This window comes from Stomoxys calcitrans, chromosome 3 (genome assembly GCF_963082655.1).
Source record: "Stomoxys calcitrans chromosome 3, idStoCalc2.1, whole genome shotgun sequence".
NCBI classification, from domain to species: Eukaryota; Metazoa; Arthropoda; class Insecta; order Diptera; family Muscidae; genus Stomoxys; species Stomoxys calcitrans.
The window spans coordinates 140,172,090-140,197,231 of NC_081554.1; the positions used below are offsets into that span (position 1 = coordinate 140,172,090).

The following is a 25,142-nucleotide window of genomic DNA, read 5'->3' on the forward strand; positions in this document are numbered from 1 at the left end:
TTTCGTCAACGATATCTTTGAACGTATCGCCGCCGAAGCCTCCCGTTTGGCTCACTACAACAAGCGTTCCACCATCACCAGTCGGGAAATCCAAACTGCCGTCCGTCTATTATTGCCCGGTGAGTTGGCTAAGCACGCTGTCAGTGAAGGTACCAAAGCCGTTACTAAGTACACCAGCTCCAAGTAAATGGCATACTTATTTCGTCGTACAATATTTCCCTACAACATCAAAGGCCCTTTTCAGGGCCACAAAATAAATTAAAAAAGAGACCTAATTCGTTATTCAACTAAAATTAATTTATATTTACAAATTTAAAGAAAAAATATATCTACCACTCACCCTCACATTGCCCTTATTACTTTTTTAAAATAAAATATGTATACTACCCATACTCTAATATTGCCCTCCTTGCTTAGCACCATCTACATCTACAGTAGTATGATCAACACATATTGCTCTTATGCTCAAACACTCGGTATGCAACGTTGTATTGATGTTCGAGTATATGTGAGCGTGTGTGTTGATACTAAATTTTTTAGGGATGTATACTAGTATGTTAGCGTGAAATGGTGTAGAGATGTATATGTGGACTTATGCGTTTGTACGCGAGATCTATGGGTAGGTATGCTCGTAAAGAATGAAATAGGTATGCTAAGTGCGATTTTTGAAGGGAATATTGTACGCCACTCTCTTATTGGTTAGGTATGCTAAATGAGATTTTCTTTAACATTAAGTGATTTTCATAATTCTTAGTAATTGCTTTGGTTTATGACCCTAAGTGAAACAGTTAATCCAGTTGCGGAAAAAATCCCATTTAACATGTGATTACTTAAATTTCCTTAAAGGGTAATTTATTCCCATATTAGGTAACAATGGTATTAAAAGATTTCAACAGATGTTTTACAGCTACGAAAAGGGCTGTGATTAGCTTTTCCCTTAAAATTAACATAGTATTTATTAGGTAATTAAAAAATTGTTCGAGTTAAATTTGGTCTCTTTTTAAAAATTTTTTTGTAGCCCTGAAAAGGGCTGTTAGATATACTGCTTTCGAATATCGAAAATAATCATTTTGACATGATAAGTAATTTTGCATGGAAAAATTACTTCTTAGCGGCGGTCTTCTTGGCAGCTGGCTTCTTTGCTGCGGCAGCCTTTTTGGGCTTGGCAGCGGTGGTTTTTGCCTTGGGTGCCTTTGGTTTAGTGGCTGATGCTTTGGCGGCTGTTTTTGCGGGTTTAGCTTTAACTGTACCTGTCTTTTTGGCAGTTTTAGCCTTGGCCTTTTCGGTCTTCTTCTTCTCGGCGGTCTTTTTAGCAGCGGAAGGCTTCTTTGCAGCGGCTTTCTTTTCACCGGCTGCCTTTTTGGGTGCTGCTGCCTTCTTTTTCTTATCACCGGCTGGGGCCTTCTTCTTCTTTTCAGCGCTCTTTGCTTTAGGTTCCTTCGAGGCAGATGGGGACAATTTGAATGAACCGGAGGCACCCTTTCCTTTAGTTTGGATCAATTTTCCACTAGCAATCACCACATATAGTAAAACTCGCCAATTCAAATGCAATAGTACTGCTTACTATGCGGTTCTCAAAAAAGCAGTTAAACTCGCCTTTACAAAATTTCCTCTGCGCAGCACTGGCGCCTACTCCCGCTTCTCAAAAAATCAAATAACCTTTGACCAAAAATTATGAATTTTGCCAGCACTGATGCCTACGATCAATTCTCAAACGAGGCACTTAAACGGCAAAAATTTCCACAAATCAGAGGATGAAGGAATATTAATTCTGTGTTTGGTGCTCGAAGTGACAACAACGAAAGCGGAAAGTGAAAAAAAAAGTGTTTGATAACATATCCAATCTCAATTTTAAGTGACTTTACGTGTCTATAAGTACTAACTTTGAGAATTAATAGTAGTCGCAAGTGTTGCGCAAATAGACTTTTGAAAGACTTTTGGTATATCGAATTTTGAGAAGCGGGAGTAGTCGCCAGTGCTGGCACACTCAAGTCAGCGAAATACGCATGTCCCTCTGGGACGTGAGAATCGAATAGAAGGCGAGAATACGCATAAATTTTTGCAATTGAATTATGATTTACCCACTGGCGGAATGAGTTCGACTGGTGACAACAATAGATTTGGCGTTTTGGCAATGGCTGAACCGAACGAAGACAATGTAAATATGGGGCGTCATAAGACGGGCGCCCATGTTAGACCAGAGACTAAGGATGATTGGTCTGTAGCTATTGATGGAAAGGTTAATTTGGATCAATATTCGACTGATGGAAGCCAACTTACTGAGGCAAAAACGAAGAAAAAGAGGAAGAAAAATAAATCTAGCAGTGGCAGTGAAGATGAGGGTGATGCTGCATATCAAATCCTCAGGCTTCAGCTCACCGTCGATGATTGTTATAAAACAATTAAAAACCTTGAACAGCAAATTGCCGTATTAAGGGCAGCAGCATCAAAAGAAAGCAATAGTTTCGTCACAACAGACACCAACCAACTACCATCAACTGGAACCTCGACTATTAACGTTAATACCGGTCAGGTCCAACAAATGGAGACTGAAGAAATGCCAGGTTTAAGTCTCAAGTCGGTCAAGGTAGCTGCAAACCTTGACACAGCGTTGAATGCGTGCATGAAAACAGCAGCAACCGGTGCCGGCACAGGAACAGTACCCAAGGGGTCCACCGGCAGTTCGACTGGAGCCATTCCAAAATTGATGCAGAAAGTTGCTACAGGCGCTCAACCGAGCATACGCAATCCTACAAACGGAGCAGCTGGAGGAAACCCTCGGGGCAGCATGCAGAATAAGGTCAAAGGTAAGTCCAGCCCACCAGTTATTAAGATATATGGGAGCAATCCGAAGGAATTGACTGACAGATTGTCTAGGCACCTGGGTCATGGTTTGTTTGGTCTTAGACTGATTAATAGGAATGTGGTAGGTCTCCAGCTGTCTAAGGTGGAGGATCATGAGAGAACTTTGGTTTTGTTAAAGGATATGAATTTGAATTATTATACTTACACTCCAAAAGAGTCCAAACCCAGTACACATCTGATACGTGGGCTATCGGAAACATACGAGGAGGATGATTTGAAGGCTTTTCTCGAGAGTCTTGACATTGAACTGGACTTAAAGAAAATAATTAAACTAGCGGGAGGCAGATGGATCGTCCAACTAGGAAATGACTCGGACATCAGGGCCTTTATGGGTATACGCTATATTCTTCACTGCCGCGTTGAGATCAAGAGGAATAAGATGAAGGGTCTCACCCAATGCCGTAATTGCCAACGATATGGACATGTATCCTCGAACTGTCAGATGACGTACCGGTGTGTGAAGTGTGGTGGCTCGCATGGACCAGAGAAATGCCAAATCCCCGATAGAGAGAACAACACCGAAGAGGTGATAACAGCGGATCCGACGACTGGGCAGATAGTGCGCGCTATTGGAGTTCCCGTATATTGCATTAACTGCAAGATCAATGGACATGTGGCGAGTGCCAAAGACTGCCCGAGACGACTGGAGATTCTTCAGAAGAGATCAAGACGTACGATTGCACCACCTATCGCGGTTTCAGTGAATAGGACAAATCCGCATTCGGTCACGGATGGTAGGACATTTGCGGAGGCTATAAGGGGAACCCGGGCGAATGGGCCTGGAATGACTCAACAAGGAGGATCAGGAGTCAATCGGGCCGTGGACATGTTTGATGAGGAATGCAGACGGCTTCTAGGCGGAAACCTTATAACTTGTCTGAATAAGATCGGCAGCTATGCTGAGACCTACCGGAGGCTGCAGACGGATGAAGAGAGGACCCGTGCGCTGTACGGGCTTTTGTTGTCTATGAAGCTTGATGTCTAGATATAAGTGTATATTCATAAATGTGAATTCCATAGTGTCCTTGCACAGAAGACACTACTTGAAGATTTTCGTGGATACACATAGACCGGATGTTCTGATGGTGGCGGAACATGGGATGAGGAGATGTAATCGGCTGGAACTAAGAGGTTATAGGTGCTACAGGACGGACAAGTCTGATAGGAAAAGAGGGACGGCGATATTTATAAAGGAAAATATAAGGTCTGAGTGCTGTGTTGCGGACCTAGGTGAGCTAGAGGGGACTATCGTTAAGGTATGGACAGATGGTGGATTCGTCTACTTCGCATCTTTATATTGTGCACCGCATGTTGCCCTGGGGACTGGAGATCTCGATAGGCTGCTAGACATTATAGGACCGAGTGAGGCGGTGCTAGCAGGGGACCTGAATGCCAAACACACGGATTGGGGTGGCAATGACATCAATCGAAGCGGTAGGACACTTAAGGAGTGGATGAGGTTAAGTCCCACGATTAAGATCTGGCCAACGGCGGAACCTACAAGGTGTAGCGCGACCTGTGAGTCATATATTGACATTTTTATGACTACAAGCGGACTTAGACCAGCTGGGGCAACCCTTTTGGCAACCTTAGACTACGATTCAGATCACGAGGCAGTATTGATGAACGTGGAACTGGACAGATTGCAGACCCTCCCTCCAATAGAGGCTTTTGATTATAGGTCTGTCAAGATCAGGAGACTTAATAGCGTTCTGGCACAGGGACTAGATAGATACAGACTTCCTGTAAATAGGAATTGCACTATAGAGGAGGTGGATGGCGCAATTGCCGGGATGAATTCAGCCTTTGAGGAGGCCATGAGCCAGTCGATCAAGCGATTCAGACCTTGCCGAGGAGTAATGAGGGACCTTCCAGAGGATATACTGGAGTTGATCAGACAGAAGAAGTCTCTCAGGAGAAGACGACACCGGCTGCTTGACCGTCAGGAGGCTAATACCCTGGGAGCGATTATTCGGAACTTAGGCAATATAATTGCTCAAAGAATTGCCATTTTTGAAGAGGAGGCCAAACTGGAGATATTAGGAGCCATCAGGCCAGGTTGTAATATGTTTCAGAAGCTGAAGGGACTTTGTGCGGCCAAGAGAAGGACAAAGATTGGAGATCTCATGGGGCCGAACGGCGAACTACAGATCTCGGAGGAGTCCAAGGCGGAGACTTTGGCCGATAAGCTCTCGGAGATTCAGCAGCGTGCAGGGTCCACCGATGATGAGGAGGGATTCATAGACTTGACGTCACATACACCTATAGTCGAGTTCAGCGAGGAAATCAGAGCTGATGGCTCCCTGGGAGTCCCAAGGCAATTGAAACTACTAAAGACGAATGAGGTAGGTTCTATAATCAGACGGCTGAACAACAAGAAAAGCTCGGGCACTGATGGTATTCCGAACTTCATTCTGAGGAAGGTGGACGCGGCAACCTGGGAGTTCCTGACCATCCTTTTCAACCATTGTCTTAACCTGGGATATTTCCCAGGGTTATGGAAGAAATCAAAGGTTGTCCCAGTCCTTAAACCGGGTAAGGATCCGACAGCTGCTGCCAGTTACAGGCCCATATCGTTGCTGTCCAACGTATCGAAACTGCTCGAGAATGTGATTCTGGAGAGGTTGAATGACCATATAGAGGATAATGCCATCCTTAAGGACGCGCAATTTGGTTTTAGAAGAGCGACTTCGACTACACATGCCCTCCTGTCCCTCGCGAGCAAGGTCACGGATGGTTTTAATGCCCGTTGTGCGACTATAGCAGTAGGATTGGACTTTGAGAAAGCGTTCGATACGGTATGGCAGGAGGGTATTGTTAGGAAAATGAGACATTCCTACGGCTTCGTTGAACATCTTTGCGTAATGATTTCCAGCTATCTCAAGAGGAGATCTTTTTCGGTGTTTATTGGGCAGGCGACATCGAGGGATAGGGCGATTGTGGCTGGAGTCCCTCAGGGTTCGGTACTGGGACCGGTATTGTATAATTTGTACCTGGCAGATATTCCGGAGCCTGAGACAGGGGAAACTCTGGTCATATATGCGGATGATATATTAGTGACATCCTGCCATCCCAGGGCGAAGATGGCCGCCAGGAATTTGTCACTGTACCTTGGGAAACTGGAAGTGTATTTCAGGGAATGGAGGCTTAGGCTTAATATTGAGAAATGCTCTTCGATCGTTTTTAGAGGGAAGAGGAAGAATCTTTACAAGAATGCTCGTGGCTATGTCCCTGAGATAAGAATGAACGGTCAGCTCATAAGGAACGAGAAGACAATGAAATACCTCGGAGTGGTCTTTCAGGAGGAATTTACTTTCACTCGCCACATAGACTACACATTGGAGAAGGCAAGGGCTGCTTTTCATGCATATGGGTCCCTCTTTAGAGGAAGAAGGGGATTGAGCAGCCGGGTGAAGCTCATAATGTATAAGCAGGTTGTTAGACCGGTCCTTTCGTACGCACATCCTGTATGGGCGTTTATATCATCGGCGCAAATGGAACGTGTGAGGCGTTTTGAGCGCCATATGCTGCGATACGCCCTCGATATGAGATGGTATATGACGGCGAGCGGGGAAATGAGGATGCCTTCGAATCGTCGGGTTTATAGAGAAGGCGGCATGCCCAGAATTGATGCCTTCATGGTTGGATCATCTATCTGCCACCTACAGCGCTATCCAACTCACCCGAACGGACATGTCCGAGAGTTATTTCCCACTGGGGAAAGATTTGAACGATTAAAGGTTGATGGGAAAGCCCTTCCCCCCACATGTCTTCCTCTTATGGCCGATAGCGGCATGTTATATGATGGTGATGGTAAACTTTTGTTTTACCACAGAAGGTTTGGGAGTCTTGACATTGGAGATACGGTCTACGCCACCGATCAGTAGACAGGGACTTGTAAATAGTTGTACATAGTATGCTCTGGGTTATTATTGTTTTGTTTAGTTTTTGTATATACCTTTTGTGTGAAGTATTTGGTTTGTTTTTACTTTTATTTTGTTTTTGTAAATACCTTTTGTGATTTTTGTTTACTATAGTATTAAGTAGCTTTAGTTTTCATGGACCTAGGTTTTGTCCCTTTCCTGGGTTTTGGAATATTGAGTTAGGGTTTTGGAAACCTTCGGATTGAAAGTTGGAAATGGGCTGGACTTCAGTATAAACATTTAAGTTCTTATGGAAGGAATATTCTTAGATAGATATAAGTGCTAAGAGAAATTGTATTAGAAATAAGATAGTTATAAGACACAACTTGTAAAAGAAATTTGAAATAACATGGGAATAAATCAAAACTTGAAAACTTGAAAAACCACAAATCAGAGATTAAAATTTGCTATCAAGCACGAGATTAAAATCACTTATCAAATTTCACTTCACTTTCCGCTTTAGGTGTTGACTGTTCGGACACTAAACACAGAATCATCGATCTATATTAGTTCGCACCATGACTGCAGTATTTATACTTTCGGATCCAGCGTGTAGCTAAATTTAGAGGGTTGTTTTTGTAAACATAGCGACTGTTTTCGTCTACCTGAATATCTTGTGCATGAAATGGTATAAATATTCCGAGTAAGCCATCAAACGCACAAAATTGTGAACAGTGTTAAAAGTGTTTGTGTGACTTAAAAAAAAAACCAAGTGAAAATGCCTCCATAAACCAGTGGTAAAGCAGCAAAGAAGGCCGGCAAAGCCCAAAAAGAACATCACTAAGGGGGACAAGACCAAGGGACGCACCAAGCGTAAGGAGAGTTATGCTATCTACATTTACAAAGTGTTGAAGCAAGTCCATCCCGATACTGGTATCTCCTCAAAGGCCATGAGCATCATGAACAGTCTCGTCAACGATATCTTTGAACGTATCGCCGCCGAAGCCTCCCGTTTGGCTCACTACAACAAGCGTTCCACCATCACCAGTCGGGAAATCCAAACTGCCGTCCGTCTATTATTGCCCGGTGAGTTGGCTAAGCACGCTGTCAGTGAAGGTACCAAAGCCGTTACTAAGTACACCAGCTTCAAGTAAATGGCATACTTATTTCGTCGTACAATATTTTCCCTACAACATCAAAGGCCCTTTTCAGGGCCACAAAATAAATTAAAAAAGAGTCTTAATTCGTTATTCAACTAAAATTTATTTATATTTACAAATTTAAAGAAAAAATATATCTACCACTCACCCTCACATTGCCCTTATTACTTTTTTAAAATAAAATATGTATACTACCCATACTCTAATATCGCCCTCCTTGCTTAGCACCATCTACATCTACAGTAGTATGATCAACACATATTGCTCTTATGCTCAAACACTCGGTATGCAACGTTGTATTGATGTTCGAGTATATGTGAGCGTGTGTGTTGATACTAAATTTTTTAGGGATGTATACTAGTATGTTAGCGTGAAATGGTGTAGAGATGTATATGTGGACTTATGCGTTTGTACGCGATATCTATGGGTAGGTATGCTCGTAAAGAATGAAATAGGTATGCTAAGTGCGATTTTTATACCCTCCACCATAAGATGGGGGGTATACTAATTTCGTCATTCTGTTTGTAACTACTCGAAATATTCGTCTGAGACCCCATAAAGTATATATATTCTTGATCGTCGTGAAATTTTATGTCGATCTAGCCATGTCCGTCCGTCTGTCCGTCCGTCCGTCCGTCCGTCTGTCTGTCGAAAGCACGCTAACTTCCGAAGGAGTAAAGCTAGCCGCTTGAAATTTTGCACAAATACTTCTTATTAGTGTAGGTCGGTTGGTATTGTAAATGGGCCATATCGGTCCATGTTTTGATATAGCTGCCATATAAACCGATCTTGGGTCTTGACTTCTTGAGCCTCTAGAGTGCGCAATTCTTAACCGATTGGGATGAAATTTTGCACGACGTGTTTTGTTATGACATCCAACAACTGTGATAAGTATGGTTCAAATCGGTCCATAACCTGATATAGCTGCCATATAAACCGATCTTGGGTCTTGACTTCTTGAGCCTCTAGAGTGCGCAATTCTTATCCGATTGGAATGAAATTTTGCACGACGTGTTTTGTTATGACATCCAACAACTGTGCCAAGTATGGTTCAAATCGGTCTATAACCTGATATAGCTGCCATATAAACCGATCTGGGATCTTGACTTCTTGAGCCTCTAGAGTTCGCAATTATTATCCGATTTGCCTGAAATTTTGTACGACGGATTCTCTCATGACCATTAACATACGTGTTTATTATGGTCTGAATCGGTTTATAGCCTGATATAGTTCCCATATAAATCGATCTCTCTATTTAACTTCTAGAGCCCACAAAGGGCACAATTCTTATTCGAATTGGCTGACATTTTACACAGGTCTCCAACATATAATTTAATTGTGGTCCAAACCGGACCATATCTTGATATAGCTCTAATAGCAGAGCAAATCTTTTCTTATATCCTTTTTTTGCCTAAGAACAGATGCCGGGAAAAAAACTCGACATATGCGATCCATGGTGGAGGGTATATAAGATTCGGCTTATAAAAACTTAGCACGCTTTTACTTGTTTTAAGGGAATATTGTACGCCACTCTCTTATTGGTTAGGTATGCTAAATGAGATTTTCTTTAACATTAAGTTATTTTCATAATTCTTAGTAATTGCTTTGGTTTATGAGCCTAAGTGAAACAGTTAATCCAGTTGCGGAAAAAATCCCATTAAACATGTGATTACTTAAATGTCCTTAAAGGGTAATTTATTCCCATATTAGGTAACAATGGTATTAAAAGATTTCAACAGATGTTTTACAGCTACGAAAAGAGCTGTGATTAGCTTTTCCCTTAAAATTAACATAGTATTTATTAGGTAATTAAAAAATGGTTTGAGTTAAATTTGGTCTCTTTTTAAAAATTTTTTGTAGCCCTGAAAAGGGCTGTTATATATACTGCTTTCGAATATCGAAAATAATCATTTTGACATGATAAGTACTTTTCCATGGAAAAATTACTTCTTAGCGGCGGTCTTCTTGGCAGCTGGCTTCTTTGCTGCGGCAGCCTTTTTGGGCTTGGCAGCGGTGGTTTTTGCCTTGGGTGCCTTTGGTTTAGTGGCTGATGCTTTGGCGGCTGTTTTTGCGGGTTTAGCTTTAACTGTACCTGTCTTTTTGGCAGTTTTAGCCTTGGCCTTTTCGGTCTTCTTCTTCTCGGCGGTCTTTTTAGCAGCGGAAGGCTTCTTTGCAGCGGCTTTCTTTTCACCGGCTGCCTTTTTGGGTGCTGCTGCCTTCTTTTTCTTATCACTGGCTGGGGCCTTCTTCTTCTTTTCAGCGCTCTTTGCTTTAGGTTCCTTCGAGGCAGATGGGGACAATTTGAATGAACCGGAGGCACCCTTACCTTTAGTTTGGATCAATTTTCCACTAGCAACAGCGCTCTTCAAGTACTTCTTGATGAATGGGGCCAATTTTACAGCATCAACTTTGTATGTGCTGGCCAAGTATTTCTTGATGGCAGGCAATGAGGAACCACCACGTTCTTTCAATGTTTTGATGGCAGCATCGACCATTTGTTGGGTTGGTGGATGGCTTGGGGCAGCAGAGGGTTTCTTTGCCTTGGCAGCGGCTTTCTTAGGTGCCTTTTTCTCAACAGAGGCGACTGGAGATGCGGTGGCTTCAACAACGGAGGCGTCAGACATGATTTCACTTATATATTTTTTTTTAAAACACTTTAACATTTTGTAAATATACACTCACTATTTGTGTACGCTGATTGGTTGAAAATATGGTTTCAACCTTTAACGTAGTGATGGCTGGGTACATCGAAATTATGAGAAGTACATAGTAGTCAATTACGAAATTTTGCGAAACGTTGTGTGGAAGCGAATAAAATTTTTTACAAAAGTTTTCACAGAATTATTCATTTTACGATGAGATAGTAACAATTTCTTTTTATTTTTTATACAATTCTTCTAGTAGAGATATCCAGCTAATCATTAAAGAAAATCCGAGTTAATTATCTTTAAGCGTTACCGAGTTATAAGGGTTTGAGTTGAAAGTTTATAAAAATGTTATGATTAAATTGTAACTAAATTATAAAAATATTCCAATTTTTATTGAAAATTGGTTTTTATAGAAATTTAGTATATAATATGTCTTCTTGAAATAGGTGTAAAAAAGGTGAAAATTTGGATGATTTTCATAATGAAATAATCGATTTTATTATGTAGTCTATGACAGTTGAATTCACCATATTGGCGTATTTTCCATGAATAAAAGTTTTTCTGCAAATTAATTTGAAAGCTCTAATGTAAAAATGTTTTAGGAAAATTTTATCATAAAATATTATAGAAATGATAGATTTCTATTAAAATTTTACATATTTTGTAAAAAGTGTACGTTTATTATGAAAAGTCTAAAATATTACGATGCTATGTTATACCATATACAACGTCGTTGGCAATGCAAAATGTGCGGTGAGTTCTTTTGCATTTATCATTAAATAATTTTTTCTATATAAAGTGGACTTGAAACTAAATAACAAATTTAAAAATGTAAATGCTGAACAATGTATTGTTGCAATCACAAATTTAAAAAAAAAAATATTTTTTTTTTTTGCAAATTAAACACAAATTGTATAATGCCCTTGTCTAAGCAAGCAAATGTAGAACAGTTGCATACCGAGCGAAATCTATTTCCCTTTAATAATTTAAAATATTAAAATACTATTTTATTCTTTTTAAAACAGTTTTTAGAATAGCAAAAAATATCATTTGTTTAAAAATAATAAAAAAAAAAAAAATACAAAAAAATGTATATTCAATGTATCTATGTAAATTATCTATTTAAAGTTAAAATTCTCTCGAATGTATTGGCCTGCCTGTTTTTATCTTCATTCATTCTTGTTATGTAGCTAATACGAAAAATCAAATTTTGCAAAAAGAATAACAGCAAATATACTGTTGCTAATAGAAAATAAAAATTTTCGATTCAACATAAAAAGTAAATTAAATAATTTTTTTTTAAGATTTTGCTTTTGCTCCATGTATTGAAAACCAATATCACCCAAAGTAAAACGCATAGAAAAGAATTTTTTTTTAATATAAATAGCGAATTTTTCCGTCCCTAATTAAAAAATTATATTTATTTATTTTAATAAAAATAAAAAGTTGTAAGTCTTGAATAAAATTTTTTCTCTTTTTAATAAAAATATTGTGGTCCTGAAAAAGGACCGATGGTTTTTGTAAAAAAAAGTTGGCTTTTTAAAATGTCAATAATTTAAGCACGTCCTCCACGAATACGTCTGGCCAATTGGATATCTTTGGGCATGATGGTGACACGCTTGGTATGGATGGCACACAAGTATCTTCGAAGAGACCGACCAAGTAGGCTTCGCTAGCTTCTTGCAAGGCCATGACAGCAGAGCTCTGAAAACGCAAATCAGTCTTGAAATCTTGGGCAATTTTACGAACCAAATGCTGGAAAGGCAATTTGCGGATCAACAACTCAGTACTCTTCTGGTAGCGACGGAACAGTACCAGGGCGGAAACGATGTGGCTTCTTAACACCAAAAGTGGCTGGTGCGCTCTTACGAGCAGCTTGGGTAGCCAATTGTTTACGAGGAGCTTTGCCACCACCTGTTCCTAGCCTCCTCCTCCTGCGCGTTCCAATGGGCCACTAGCATCAATGACAGAGTCACCCCAGAGCGGATGCCTCGCATTGAGGTCACAGCCTACAACAAGCTCATCGCCAAATGCCAAACGAAACACAGGGTCCAAAGCAGAAATCGCAAAGCCAATACCAGGGCGAAGATATAGCGACAAAAATGAAATCATCGACCCATCGTCTTTTCACACCCTTACTCCACAACCCCCAATTCAAGAGGAATCAACTCGGAGTGAAAATCCTCCCTGACAAATACACCAAGTAAAAGAAGTATCTCTCGAACTCAACCCTGTGATGGCCAGTCAGCTTGTGTTCTGCCAGAAGCAGAACATCAGGCCTGTGATCCCTGATAAACAACTTCAAGAAGTGTCTCTTGCCCAGGGAGACAACCTGCGGTAGGTTGGTCCAAACTCCTTATGCACCCGGAAAACCCCAAGAGAATCATCCCCCAGAATCTGCCGCCAAGCCCTCATCAGGAGAGCCCGTTACAGGGCGAGGGGCCGACGGGATAGCAGAAACACCAACAGGACGTCCGCCTAGTGCGACAGCATATGACACCCCAGCAAGAATGTCCGCCAACCTAGAGGAACGAGCGCGAGTCCTGCCCCTATCCTCCTCCTTCCGCGCATTCAAACGGGCCAAGAATTGAATCCGTTTAGGACAAAGTGTACTGCCAGCCGTATGACCAACAGCACTACAATTTACACACGAGACCGGCTGTATCGCTTTCTGAACAACCCCACCTGTCACAGGATCTACAACATCCTGTAGAACATCCTCAGCCTTGGAGCTAATCGAGCAATCAGCAGAAGCATGAGCTAGACCACACTTCACACATCTGAGGCCCATGCCACAATTGGATACAACGTGCTCGAAGTGTTGACAACGGAAGCACTGAGTAACCCTGTCCTTCCTGATGGGAACACGACAATGCAACATCCGAGTAATCGCATAGACCGCGCCTATGTCGCAACCTCTCTCAATGCCGACAACCCACCTGTCACCAGCCGCAGAAATTGCACCAACGACCCTGACGACTAACTCCACCCTATCAGCAAAGAACTGAGAGATCTCCTCCTGGGAGAAGGCGGACGAAAACCCCTCAATGAACACCGTGTGGGGAACGAGGGCCTTAGGTGTGTGGGTATAGAACTTGTACCCCCTCTTTGACAGAAGTGAACCATACTTATAAAAAATTCGCCATGTCTAAATATAGTGTGTAGGAGACCACTCACCTCTTTTACACCAGCATCATAAATGGTGACCGCAGGTAATGAGCTGTCCTTTTATCTATCCCCAGTAATATTATTAGTATTAGCAGAAGTAGCAGCAGTTGTAGCAGGTTGAGCAGTTGACTTAGTCTCGCCTCGCACAATGGTCACGGAGACTTTTCGCTTCCCCTTCTTCTGCTTCTTAGTCTTGGCAGCATATAAAGCAAGAGCCGCAGCAGAAGTGCTTGCCACCGGCGCTGAGTCATCCTTCTCAGGGTTACCACGACAATTGGTAAGCGCTAGTGGGGCCGGCGTTGCCTCCACTTTCTCCACCTCCCCGGGCAACGGCATTTTGCTACCGGGCAGTGCCACCGGCGGTTTGGTCACTGAGGCAACACCAATGGATAGGGTGGTAACATCATCCTGACCAGAAACAGCGGCACATGCATGATCAGGCTTTGTTAACGTAGCCTGGTATTGGGCATTATTACTCTTGAGATTCTCCACATAAACCAGTTGAAAACTGGTTTCACATTTCTGGAGCTCTCGGATTTGTTGGCCGAAAGCTTCCAGTAGCTCCTCCTTTTTGCACAACAGCTCGTTCTTGCTCTCCATCTCTTCTCGAGTAATGACAACAAAATCTTGGTTGGTTGTCATCTTCTTTTCGGCATCTTTTTTTCTTCTATTCACCGGCATCTCTATCCCAGTCTGTGCAACCAATTAACTCAGGTTACACAGCCAAAAGAATGCCCTTTGCAGGGACAATCGCTAAAAATCGCCTCCTTTGCGTTCAAAATTAAATTGTCCATCGAGGTGACAAAAGCCCAAGTTCGTCTCTTAAGTCTTTCGACACTCAAATGCCGTCGGCAAATGCACAAGTTCATGTCTTAAGTCACTGGATGCAGAAATGCCGTCGGCAAAACGACAGGCCAATGAATAGCTGGCAAACAGCAACACATAACAGAAAGCAATGGAATAAAGTCTTCTAGTTCTATAGTTCAATTCAAAAAGCAATATGTGGCCAATTGACACAGTTAAGCACACGCGTGAATAAAATATTATTTTTCTCAATAAATCTTTACAAAATCACTTTAGCTTTTTTGCCACCAGTAGATTTACGGGCAGTTTACTTAGTACGAGCCATTTTTCACTAGAGGTTTTTAGTTCATTTCACGATGTGCACACAAACGCTGTTAACACTGTAATAGTTGCCTTACGTTTTATTTATTTATTTATTTTCCCATTTCTCTTATTATATACGTTTACAAGAGGTTATCTTATAATTATAATTACGAATTTATTCTCTAACTATATTTCCTAGAGATATACTTTTCTACAATACATTATAAAATTAAATGCCCTGAGGCTAAACCCAGCCCATTCATTCAGTTGCTAACAGCATTGGGAGTAATCCATTCAATTAGAATATTTATATTTCCGGTATCCCCGAATAAAAGGGTAAAAATCGGGACTTATCATTGAAAACTAAGACTAATTCCTACAGCTACCTATACCTAATTAGAACTAATAAACAATACAAAACATGTAATCCAGAGCAAAAACTATTTACAAAGAAAACAAGTAGTCAAGATCCCAGATCGGTTTATATGGCAGCTATATCAGGTTGTGAACCGATTTGAACTTTATTTGACACAGTTGTTGAAAGTAAGAATAAAATACGTCATGCAAAATTTGAGCCAAACCGGATAGGAATTGCGCCCTCTAGAAGCTCAAGAAATCAAGTCCCCAGATCTGTTTATATTACAGCTATATCAGGTTATGAACCGATTTGAACCATACTTGGCACAGTTGTTGGATGTCATAACAAAACACATCCTGCAAAATTTCATTCCAATCGGATAAGAATTGCGCACTCCAGAGGCTCACGAAGTCAAGACCCAAGATCGGTTTATATGGAAGGTATATCAGGTTATGAGCCGATTTGAACCATACTTGGCACAGTTGTTGGATATCATAACAAAACACGTCGTGCAAAATTTCATTCCAATCGGATAAGAATTGCAACCTCTAGAGGCTCAAGAAGTCAAGATCCAAGATAGGTTTATATGGCAGCTATATCAGGTTATAAACCTATTCCAACCATACTTAGCACAGTTGTTGGATATCATAACAAACTACTTCGTGCTAAAATTTCATCCCAATCGGATAAGAATTGCGCCCTCTAGAGGCTCAAGAAGTCAAGACCCAAGATCGGTTAATATGACAGCTATATCAGGTTATGGACCGATTTGAACCATACTTGGCACAGTTGTTGGACATAACAAAACACGTCGTGCAAAATTTTATTCCAATCGGATTAGAATTGCGTACTCTAGAGGCTCAAGAAGTCAAGATCCAAGATCGGTTTATATGGCAGCTATATCGAAACATGAACCGATATGGCCCATTTACAATACCACCCGACCTACACTAATAAGAAGTATTTGTGCAAAATTTCAAGCGGCTAGCTTTACTCCTTGGGAAGTCAGCGTGCTTTCGACAGACAGACAGACGGACGGATGGACAGACGGACGGATGGACAGACGGACGGACATGGCTAGATCGACATAAAATGTCGCGACGATCAAGAATATATACACTTTATGGGGTCTCAGACGAATATTTCGAGTAGTTACAAACAGAATGACGAAATTAGTATACCCCCCATCCTATGGTAGAGGGTATAACAAGAGATCCAATTCAAGTGGGCGCTATTTACATATTTACAAAACTTTACAAGAGGAATTCAAATGCCAAATCGGCCTCTATTGATCAGTATTGTATACAGGTTCTTCGAAGTCCTGTCTCCCGTATTTTCTATGGTAGTACATTAGCTCACCGTTTTTATTAAATAGCATATTGCTGTCGGCAATATGTCCAAGGCATGTAGGGGGGAGGACCTTTCCGGCGTCCTTGAGGATGTCGAATTCCTGGCGAGTGAGGCATGCATCGCGAACGATTCCGATTGGGTGTGTAGTGTATCCTTGCAGGTGTCTAATGACCATGTTGACCATGAATACATCTATCCTGGGCAATCCGGCGCCCCCATACACCCTCCTATTTGCAGGGCTTCTGTACTGACCCTGTTCTGTCACAATCATTCTTAGGTCAAGACAGTACCTAAGCATTCTTCTTTCGAATAACCTTATCCTCTGCATCTGGCTCGAAGATATAGGACTCCGCACAGAAAAAGAATATGGCATCGTGGGCCCGACGACCTGCTTATAAATTGTCAGTTTGACCCTTTTACTTAGCCCACCCTTTCTTCTCAGCAGTGCCGCATAACTGTGAAATGCGGCTTTTGCCTTGTCCAAGAGACAATCGACATTTCTGGTAAATGTCATGTCTTCTTGAAATGTCACCCCTAGATATCTCATCGACCTGTAGTTTGACACCGTCTGGCCGCCGATTTTTATGCAGGGTACGTAGCACCCGGCATTCTTGTAGAGGTCCCGTCTCCTGCCCCTAAAGACCATTGTCCTGCATTTCGGAATATTCAGGCGAAGTTTCCATCTCTCAAAGTACTCGTTGAGAGGGGCGAGATATTCCTCAAGGTTCCTGGCGGCCCTCTTCGCTCTTGAGTGCGTCGACGCAACTAAAATATCGTCTGCATATATAAGGAGAAGCTCTCCATTAGTCGGCTCCGGAATATCGGCGAGATAAACGTTGTAGAGGACTGGCCCAAGGACAGAACCCTGTGGGACTCCAGCTCTGACTCCCTGTGTCGCAGACCGCGACTCGGCTATCACCACGCCAAATGACCTATCACTGAGATAGTCCTCCACAATATCAACGAGGAAGCCCGCGAAGCCGAACATCCTCATCTTCCGCACTATGCCCTCCTGCCAGACCGTGTCGAAGGCTTTCTCGAAATCCAAGCTAGCCGCTATTGTGACACTTCTATCGATGAAACCGTATACCACCCTATTAGTTAGGGCCATCAGAGCGTGTGTCGTCGAAGTAGATGCTCTGAAACCAAATTGCCATTCTCTTAGTACTCTGGATTCCTGTATGTGGCAGTTCATTTCCTGGATAAAGATCTCGAAAAGCTTGGAGATCGATGACCGCAGTGATATCGGCCTATAGCTAGCTGGCGATGTTGGATCCTTGCCCGGTTTCAAAATAGGGATGACTTTTGCCGTCTTCCACGCCTTGGGATAATATCCGAGATTTAGGCAGTGATTAAAGATTATCGCCAAAAACGACACGTCCTCATATCCGTCTTGCGGAGTACATAGTTCGGTATGCCATCATCCCCTTTACTTTTCTTATTGTTCATCCTGCGGAGAGTCATTCCGATCTCTGATGGCTTTATTGGGGGCAAAAACATCCATTTGAATCTTTGCCAGTTCATTTGCGATAACATTCGCCGTCCCCTCATCGGATGTCACGCACTCTCCGTTTCCATTAACGTCGCTAATGCACTTGAGCCTTCCAAACATTTCGTTGTTCGGTCTTATGCTGTTTGGCATCCGTAGGTAGCTCTCCTCCTCGAAACGTGCGATGCGTTGGGCTATTATGTTGCCCAGGTTTCTAATGATCGCTCCAAGAGTTGAAGATTCTTGCTGATCGATTATCCTAAATCTTCTCCTGAAAGTCTTCTTCCTGTGTATGAGGTCCATAATGTCATCTGGCAATTTCCTCAGCGTTCCCTTATGTGGCTTGATTTTCCATATGCCCTCAGACATGGCCACAGAGAAGGCCCTGTCCATGTCTTCAATTGCCTCGTCAATCTCCGCTACTGTAAAATTTCTGGCGGTCGGCAATTCGTATCTGTTCAGGTCCAAATTAAGCCTATTGTTGAAGTCCCGGACCCTCATACTCTTATAATCATATATCTCCATGGGTTGATGTCTCTCAAAATCCATGCCGCAAGTTTCGAGAAGGACTGCCCTATGGTCCGAATCGAAATCAAGTGTTTCGAGTCCCCTGTGAAATCGCTCCATATTCGATGGCTGGATTCCACTAGTCTTCATCAATATGTCGATGTATGAGCTGGACGATGTTGTCTTCCTCGTGGGCCCATCTGTTCTCAGCAGCGATATGGTCGGTGTCATCCTCAGCCAACCGTGGAGGATGCGGCCATTCCCATTTACGGCGGTATCTCCCCAATCTGTGTGTCTTGCGTTGAGGTCGCAGCCAATTATCGCTTTAGTAGCGCCAATTAAATCCACAAGTCTATCCAGCGCCTGTATATCAAGAATATCCTGTGGTCTATTGTACAAGGAAGCAAATAGGACATGTCCATCCGAAGTGGAAGTCCTGACCAAGGTCGCTTCTATACCGCCAAGATCGCAAGTGCACCTCTCAGCCTTTATGCCGGTTTTGATAAATACCGCTGTACCACCACCTCTCCTGCACGTTGTCCTATTCTGGATGAAGCAATTATAGCACTCCAAATCAAATATGTGTCTTCCTGTAAGTCCGTGTTCGGCCACCATCAAAACGTGCGGTCTATGCTGGTTCGTAAATATCTGAATATAGTGTCTTTTATGACGAGACACTATCGAGTTCACAATCACAAAGATGGTCTTAAAATCAAGGGCATCAAGGCGCATAGACAACAAAAGCCCGTAAAGTGCACGGGTCCTATCTTCATCATTTTTGAGCTGTCTATAAGTATCGGCGTATGTTCCGATTTTCCTAGAGCAGGTCAGCAGATCTCCGCCTAGGAGGCGTTTGCACTCTCCATCGAAGTGCTCCAGTGTCCTGTTCATATCCCCGGAGATGTCCGTGTGAACGGGCTCCGATTGACCCATATCTCGCGTGCTTCGAGCCACATCAGCAAATGATCCGTTCCTACCATTTATGGGAGGAGGAGGGACAGTTGTTCGAAATTGCGTCTGTCTCGTCTCCGGTTTCTTCTCCGTTCTCCTTCGAAGAATCTCAATGCATCTTGGGCAATCTTTGGAACTCGCCACACTTCCATTTTCCTTACAGTTTACGCAGTAAACTGGGACTCCATCAGTCCGGACTATCCGTCCTGTAGGCGGCTCAGTGGTAATTTTTTCCTGTGTGTTCTGGTCCTTCTCAGGGATGGTGCAACTGTCCGGTCCATGAGAACCCCCGCATTTAACACATCTATATGTCATTCTACAGTTGGTATACACGTGTCCGAAACGCTGGCAGTTCCTGCATTGTGTCAGGCCACCAAACTTGTGTCTCTTAATGTGAACGCAGCAATTCAGCATATATTGCAGGTGCTCAAATCCTCCAAAGTCAGACCCTTTTCCCAATTGGACAATCCAGCGATCGCCCTCCAATTTCAAAATCTTCAGAATGTCCAGTTCAAGCCCACAATCGCCTAGGAATTGCCGCAGATCCTCCACGTCATATGCGCTAGACAGACCCCGAATCATAAGGGAGAAAGGCTTCATTTCCTTAGGCGTATATGTGAAAAAATTCAGCCCCAGATCAGTTATGAAATCTCTTGTTTTCTGATGGTCCTCGATCTTACATAGATTCAATCCAACCAGATTCCTATTTATGCCAACTTGTCTGTCAGTTCTTTGGAATTACTCCCATAAACTCTAATTACTGGTGGGCTGGACTTACCTCGTGTAATTCGCGATGTCGTATGCGTCTCAGCTGATTCGCTATTTCTCGTCAGGGATGTTGCACTCTTGCCATTCGCCTGCTTCAGTTCTGATATTTGGACGGGGGCTGTTGTCTTCTTTATTGCGCCTTTACTGGTGTCTATTGGTGTTGCCGTGTTTGGAGTTGCCTTCACCCATATTTCTCTCTTCTGTACAGTTGTATCTTTGGTATACCTCTTCGCAGTGCCAAAGTCTTCAGCTACTTTGGCCGACATATCAAAATTTTTGCTCGAGGGGATCTCAACAACGACATACATGCTATTTTCATCATTGTTGCCTCGGCATGCAGCATTGCCACTGGTTTCACCAGAGCTACTATTTCGCATAGTTTGTGCCTCAGGAACTTTGCTTTGTATTTGCGAGCGTTGTTGTTTATTTTCATTTTGCAATCTTTCGATTGTTTCCATATATTGTGAGGTTAACAAATCGATTCTAAAGTCCTCAAAGCGTGAGTCACTGCCGCTGCCGCTTTTCTTATTCTTTTAACGTTTACGCCTTTGGATGTCATCTATGCGCATACTGCCGTCTGACGTGTTTCGTTCTCCTTCCTGGCGCTTCCAGTTCCTGAAGCACCCATAGTTTTTCGGTCTGGAGCATCATTTTGAGAAGGCTCACTCAAAAGGTTTTAATAGTTTGTCTCGGCCATTTGATTGCAATGTTGTTTTTCAACATTGCCAACAAAGGTGCTAGTTCCCAATGGCGCACATCGGTAGTGTGCGCCGGTGTTGCTTTGTGATTTGATCTTCTCTTCCACTGGTCAGCTCAATAAAGGGAATGTGGAAATACCGCCTCCTATGCACTTCTCACTTTTTCAAGCAATGTGGGCAAATTTGCTGCCTACTATTGCTTCTCACTTTTTAGAGTAAGGTATGGCAAATTCAATGCCTACTATCCGTGTGAAGCCGCTGATTTATAAACAGATCATCAGACCTATGCCTTTCCGGTATGGTTCGACTTCACGTCCCACCAGATGGAAAGGTTAAGGATCTGGGATCTGGATCTATCATCCTTCGAATTTATTGTTGTATCTAGTTCAGCGAATCGGTTGACGGATTGGTGAAATTCGCCAAAAGCACTTAAAGTAGAGGCAATAGCCACAACCTCCTTTAAATTTTGCATATCTCTGGTTTCGCTGCCTCCTAAGCGATTCTCATAATTTTGATTGACATGAGACAAATCGTCAAGCTGGTTACGAGATTGTGCCAGCACTGCTGCCTACTCTCGATTCTCAAAAATCAAAGTAAGATGGATGGCAAAATCAAAAATTTGCCCAGCACTGGTGCCTACTATTGATTTTCAAATCACAATTTTCACAACTTTAGATAAAAATTTTATGTCAAGCTCCGCGAGCCAAAAAACACGATGTGAACACTTCAAAAGGCAAACACAGAATATTTATGTCTTCACACCACGACTTTTGTTAAGTGCAACCAGTGAGAAGAAATAGTAGTCGTCAGTGCTGCGCAGAAAGTTTGATTTGTCAGTTTGATCACTCAAAATTTTGAGAAGCAAGAGAAGGCACCAGTTCTGGAACGTCCTTCGAATAAGGCCGATGACGTTCCTCAGAACTATGAGAATCGCATAGGAGGCAGGGGAATTGATCTAGTTGAGAATTTGTGCACTGTAGTTGCAAACGCTTCGAATATTGTCGTCAGCGACAATTTTCTGATCCCGACTGGAAAGAATATCAGCATGAGGCCTATGCTACCGACTATGGCAAATAATAAAGGCCCATTAAATGGTGTGCTGGTGATAAACCCAGCAATTTTGGTGATTGCACAACGGTACATATTAACATTGATGGACGAAAAATATTTTGCGCTACCTCTCGATCTTTGAGTACAAGGCAAGGCGATGACTGGCCTTTACAACGAATATCGATAATGCTACAAAATCCGATGGAGCGGGTTTTTAACATCTGATGATATCCCGATTGTCCTGAGCCATAGATATAGAAAGCGCAAGATGAAAAAAGCCCAACGAGATGGCGATTCACCCACTGACGGCAAGAAGCTGTATCAAATCCTTAAAGAGCTTCAAGATACAATAAAATTACTCCATGAGGAGAATCAAGCACTTAGAGCTGAACTGGCTGGAATGAAGGAAAGCCAGGAAGATGAGGCGAATCAGCAGAAAAAAATTTACTACATACACATACGCTACGATCTATCTTCGGGGTTGTTCGTATACACTTCGTATACTGGTGATAAAGCCAGCAATTTTGGTGATTGCACAACGGCACATATTTACATTGATGGACGAAAAATATTGAGCGCTACCTCTCAATCATTGAGTACAACCTCCAGCCAGTCATTCAATGACGGCAAGTCGATGACTGCCTTTACAACGAATATTGTTAATGCTACAAAATCCGATGGAGCCGGTTTCACATCTGATGATATCCCGATTGTCTTGAGCCATAGATATAGAAAGCGCAAGATGAAAAAAGCCCAACGAGATGGCGATTCACCCACTGACGGCAAGAAGCTGTATCAAATCCTTAAAGAGCTTCAAGATACAATAAAATTACTCCATGAGGAGAATCAAGCACTTAGAGCTGAACTGGCTGGAATGAAGGAAAGCCAGGAAGATGAGGCAAATCAGCAGAAAACTACTGCACCGATTTCGGACTGGGCTTCTGAAGCAAGAAAATAATGTACAATCCAACCTGAAGAGGTCGCACCGCCGGCGACGAAGAAATTGGATAAAGGAAAAGGGGCGATTCCTAAGACGACCTGAAAACCTGAAGCTAAGGTTCATATTGGCTCCGATATTAGCCATGATCTGATGATGACAGAAGGTAAGGCCAGCCCTCCGTTATTTACCGTTTATAATGCAAATGTGAAGACATTGACATCGAAAGTAAGGCTGGCAATAGGTAGTGAGCTATTTACTGTTAAAGTGATAAACAAGACTAGACTAGATCTTCGTGTGTATAAGCGTGAGGATTATGATAAGGTGAAGGTTATGCTAGGAAATGAGGGCATGAATTATTTTACTTTCACACCCAGTGATGTGAAGCCGTACACCATGATGGTTAAGGGTTTGTCGGACACCTACGATGTTGATGACCTTCGGTCGTACATTGGCGAGACTGTTGCTGATATGAGGCTGGGGCATATTATAAAACTGGGAGGTGATCGGTGGGTTGTGCAGGTGGAGGGTGGAGTCGATGCGAGGCCATTCCGAAGGATTGGATCCCACAACCGGAAATGTGGTCAGAACGACGGTAAGACACCAGGTGGTACACTGCGCGAACTGCAACGCCGATGGGCACGTTGCTAGCTCAAAGGAATGTCCTAAGAGATTGGAGCTACAACGGAGAATGAATGAGAGAAAATCGACTAATAAAGCCGCCAGGAATGTGGCGCCTATAAACACCCGAAATACAGCGGCGCCTGTGGCGTATAGATCGAATGAAGTGTCGTACTCAGCGGCACTTAGGACCTCTTCAACACGGCCGGTGGCTCCCCCCCCCTCGGTCTGGAGACTTCGCAGAATTCGCAGGGAATACCATGGCGACGTTTGACGCGGACTGCAAACGATTGATTGGCAAAGACTTTGTCTCGTGTATGCGCAGGATCGGAGATTATGCGGAGACATACAGAGGACTTAAGACAGATGACGAGAGATCGCGGGCGATATTCGCGCTAATGGTAGGCCTTAGACTTCATGATTAGACTCAGATGCATTTTCATCAACGCGAATTCGGTGGTTTCTAGACACCGTAGACACTACATGGATTTATTTGTGAAGGAGCATAAGCCCGATGTACTGCTCATTGCAGAACATAGGCTTACAGGGAGACATACTTTTGCCTTAGAGGGGTATACGATTTTTCGACAGAACAGGAGAAGCGGGCAAGGTGGGGGCACTGCGATTTGCTTGGCTGAACGGATCAGAGGTGAGCGGATGACTGCGGATTTTGGATGCATTGAGGGTACGGTGGTGAGAGTTGGTTGCCATGGAGGTGGACATGTAGTGTTGATGGCCTTGTACTGTCCGCCGAGTCTCACTTTTGGACCAGATGATTTGGATGCGATTGAGACTATGATAGGGTCGGATGGAGCTATCATAGGGTGCGATCTAAATGCGAAACACACACACTGGGGTGGTAACCTGGTGAATCCACGGGGCAGGTTGTTGTACAACTGGCTTAGTACGAGCCCTAATTTGCTGGTAAGACGCACGGACGGTGCGACAAGGATTTCTCGAACAACTAGCTCCTATATTGATTATTTTCTGACGTCTATGGAGCTTGCATCGACGCGAATGCTGTCGGATGGCCTTGAGACTCTAGACTTCGACTCAGATCATAGAGCAGTATTGCTTGAAGTGGATATAGCGCCAATGAACGAGGGTTCGGTAAGGGAAATCTTCGATTTTAGGAGCATGGATGTAAGGCGATTTAACACCAGATTAGCAACGGAGCTGACTGCGATCACATTGCCAGTGGATAGAAATGCTACCGTCCAGGAGATTGACATAGCGGTGGAAGGCATCACTGGCGCAATTAAGGAGGCGATGCTGGACAGTATTAAAAAAATCAAGCCTAAGGCAGGACGAATGATGGAGTTGCCACAGGAAATTCTTGGGCTAATTGGCCAAAAGAAGACACTTCGCCGCAGGATGTATCGGATCCATGACCTGCAAGAGCACAACATAATGAAGGCCACAGTGAGAAACCTGGACAAAATTATACAGGACAGGATCCGGTTGTTTGAGGAAGAGGAGACCCTGGCATTCTTACGCGGAATCGCGACTGGCCCGGATATGTTCCGGAAGGTGAAGACAATAGGCGGAAACAGGCGAAGACTTGGGATTTACGAACTCGTGGACCCAGATGGGAATCGTGCC

The 25,142-nt window shown here is 43.0% G+C and overlaps 1 protein-coding gene and 1 pseudogene across 1 annotated transcript; both read right to left on the reverse strand.

Annotated features, from left to right (window-relative positions):
• Positions 1-1,101: 1,101 nt before the first annotated feature.
• On the reverse strand, positions 1,102-10,512 carry LOC131996388 (histone H1-like). The gene is made up of 2 exons (XM_059366034.1): positions 10,045-10,512; positions 1,102-1,383 (listed from the first exon to the last, which is right to left on the reverse strand). Exons 1-2 carry the CDS (start codon positions 10,510-10,512, stop codon positions 1,102-1,104), a joined length of 750 nt encoding a protein of 249 aa, XP_059222017.1.
• Positions 10,513-12,091: 1,579 nt separating this feature from the next.
• LOC131995828 (histone H3-like) lies at positions 12,092-14,833 on the reverse strand (annotated as a pseudogene).
• Between the last annotated feature and the right edge of the window lie 10,309 nt (positions 14,834-25,142).

Coding starts and splice junctions, on each gene's coding strand:
- LOC131996388 (XM_059366034.1), bottom strand. CDS start 10,512: ATGTCTGACGCCTCCGTTGTTGAAGCCACCGCATCTCCAGTCGCCTCT. Junction 1,384..10,044: donor CTGCAAAGAAGCCTTCCGCT/GCTAAAAAGACC, acceptor GCCGGTGATAAG/AAAAAGAAGGCAGCAGCACC.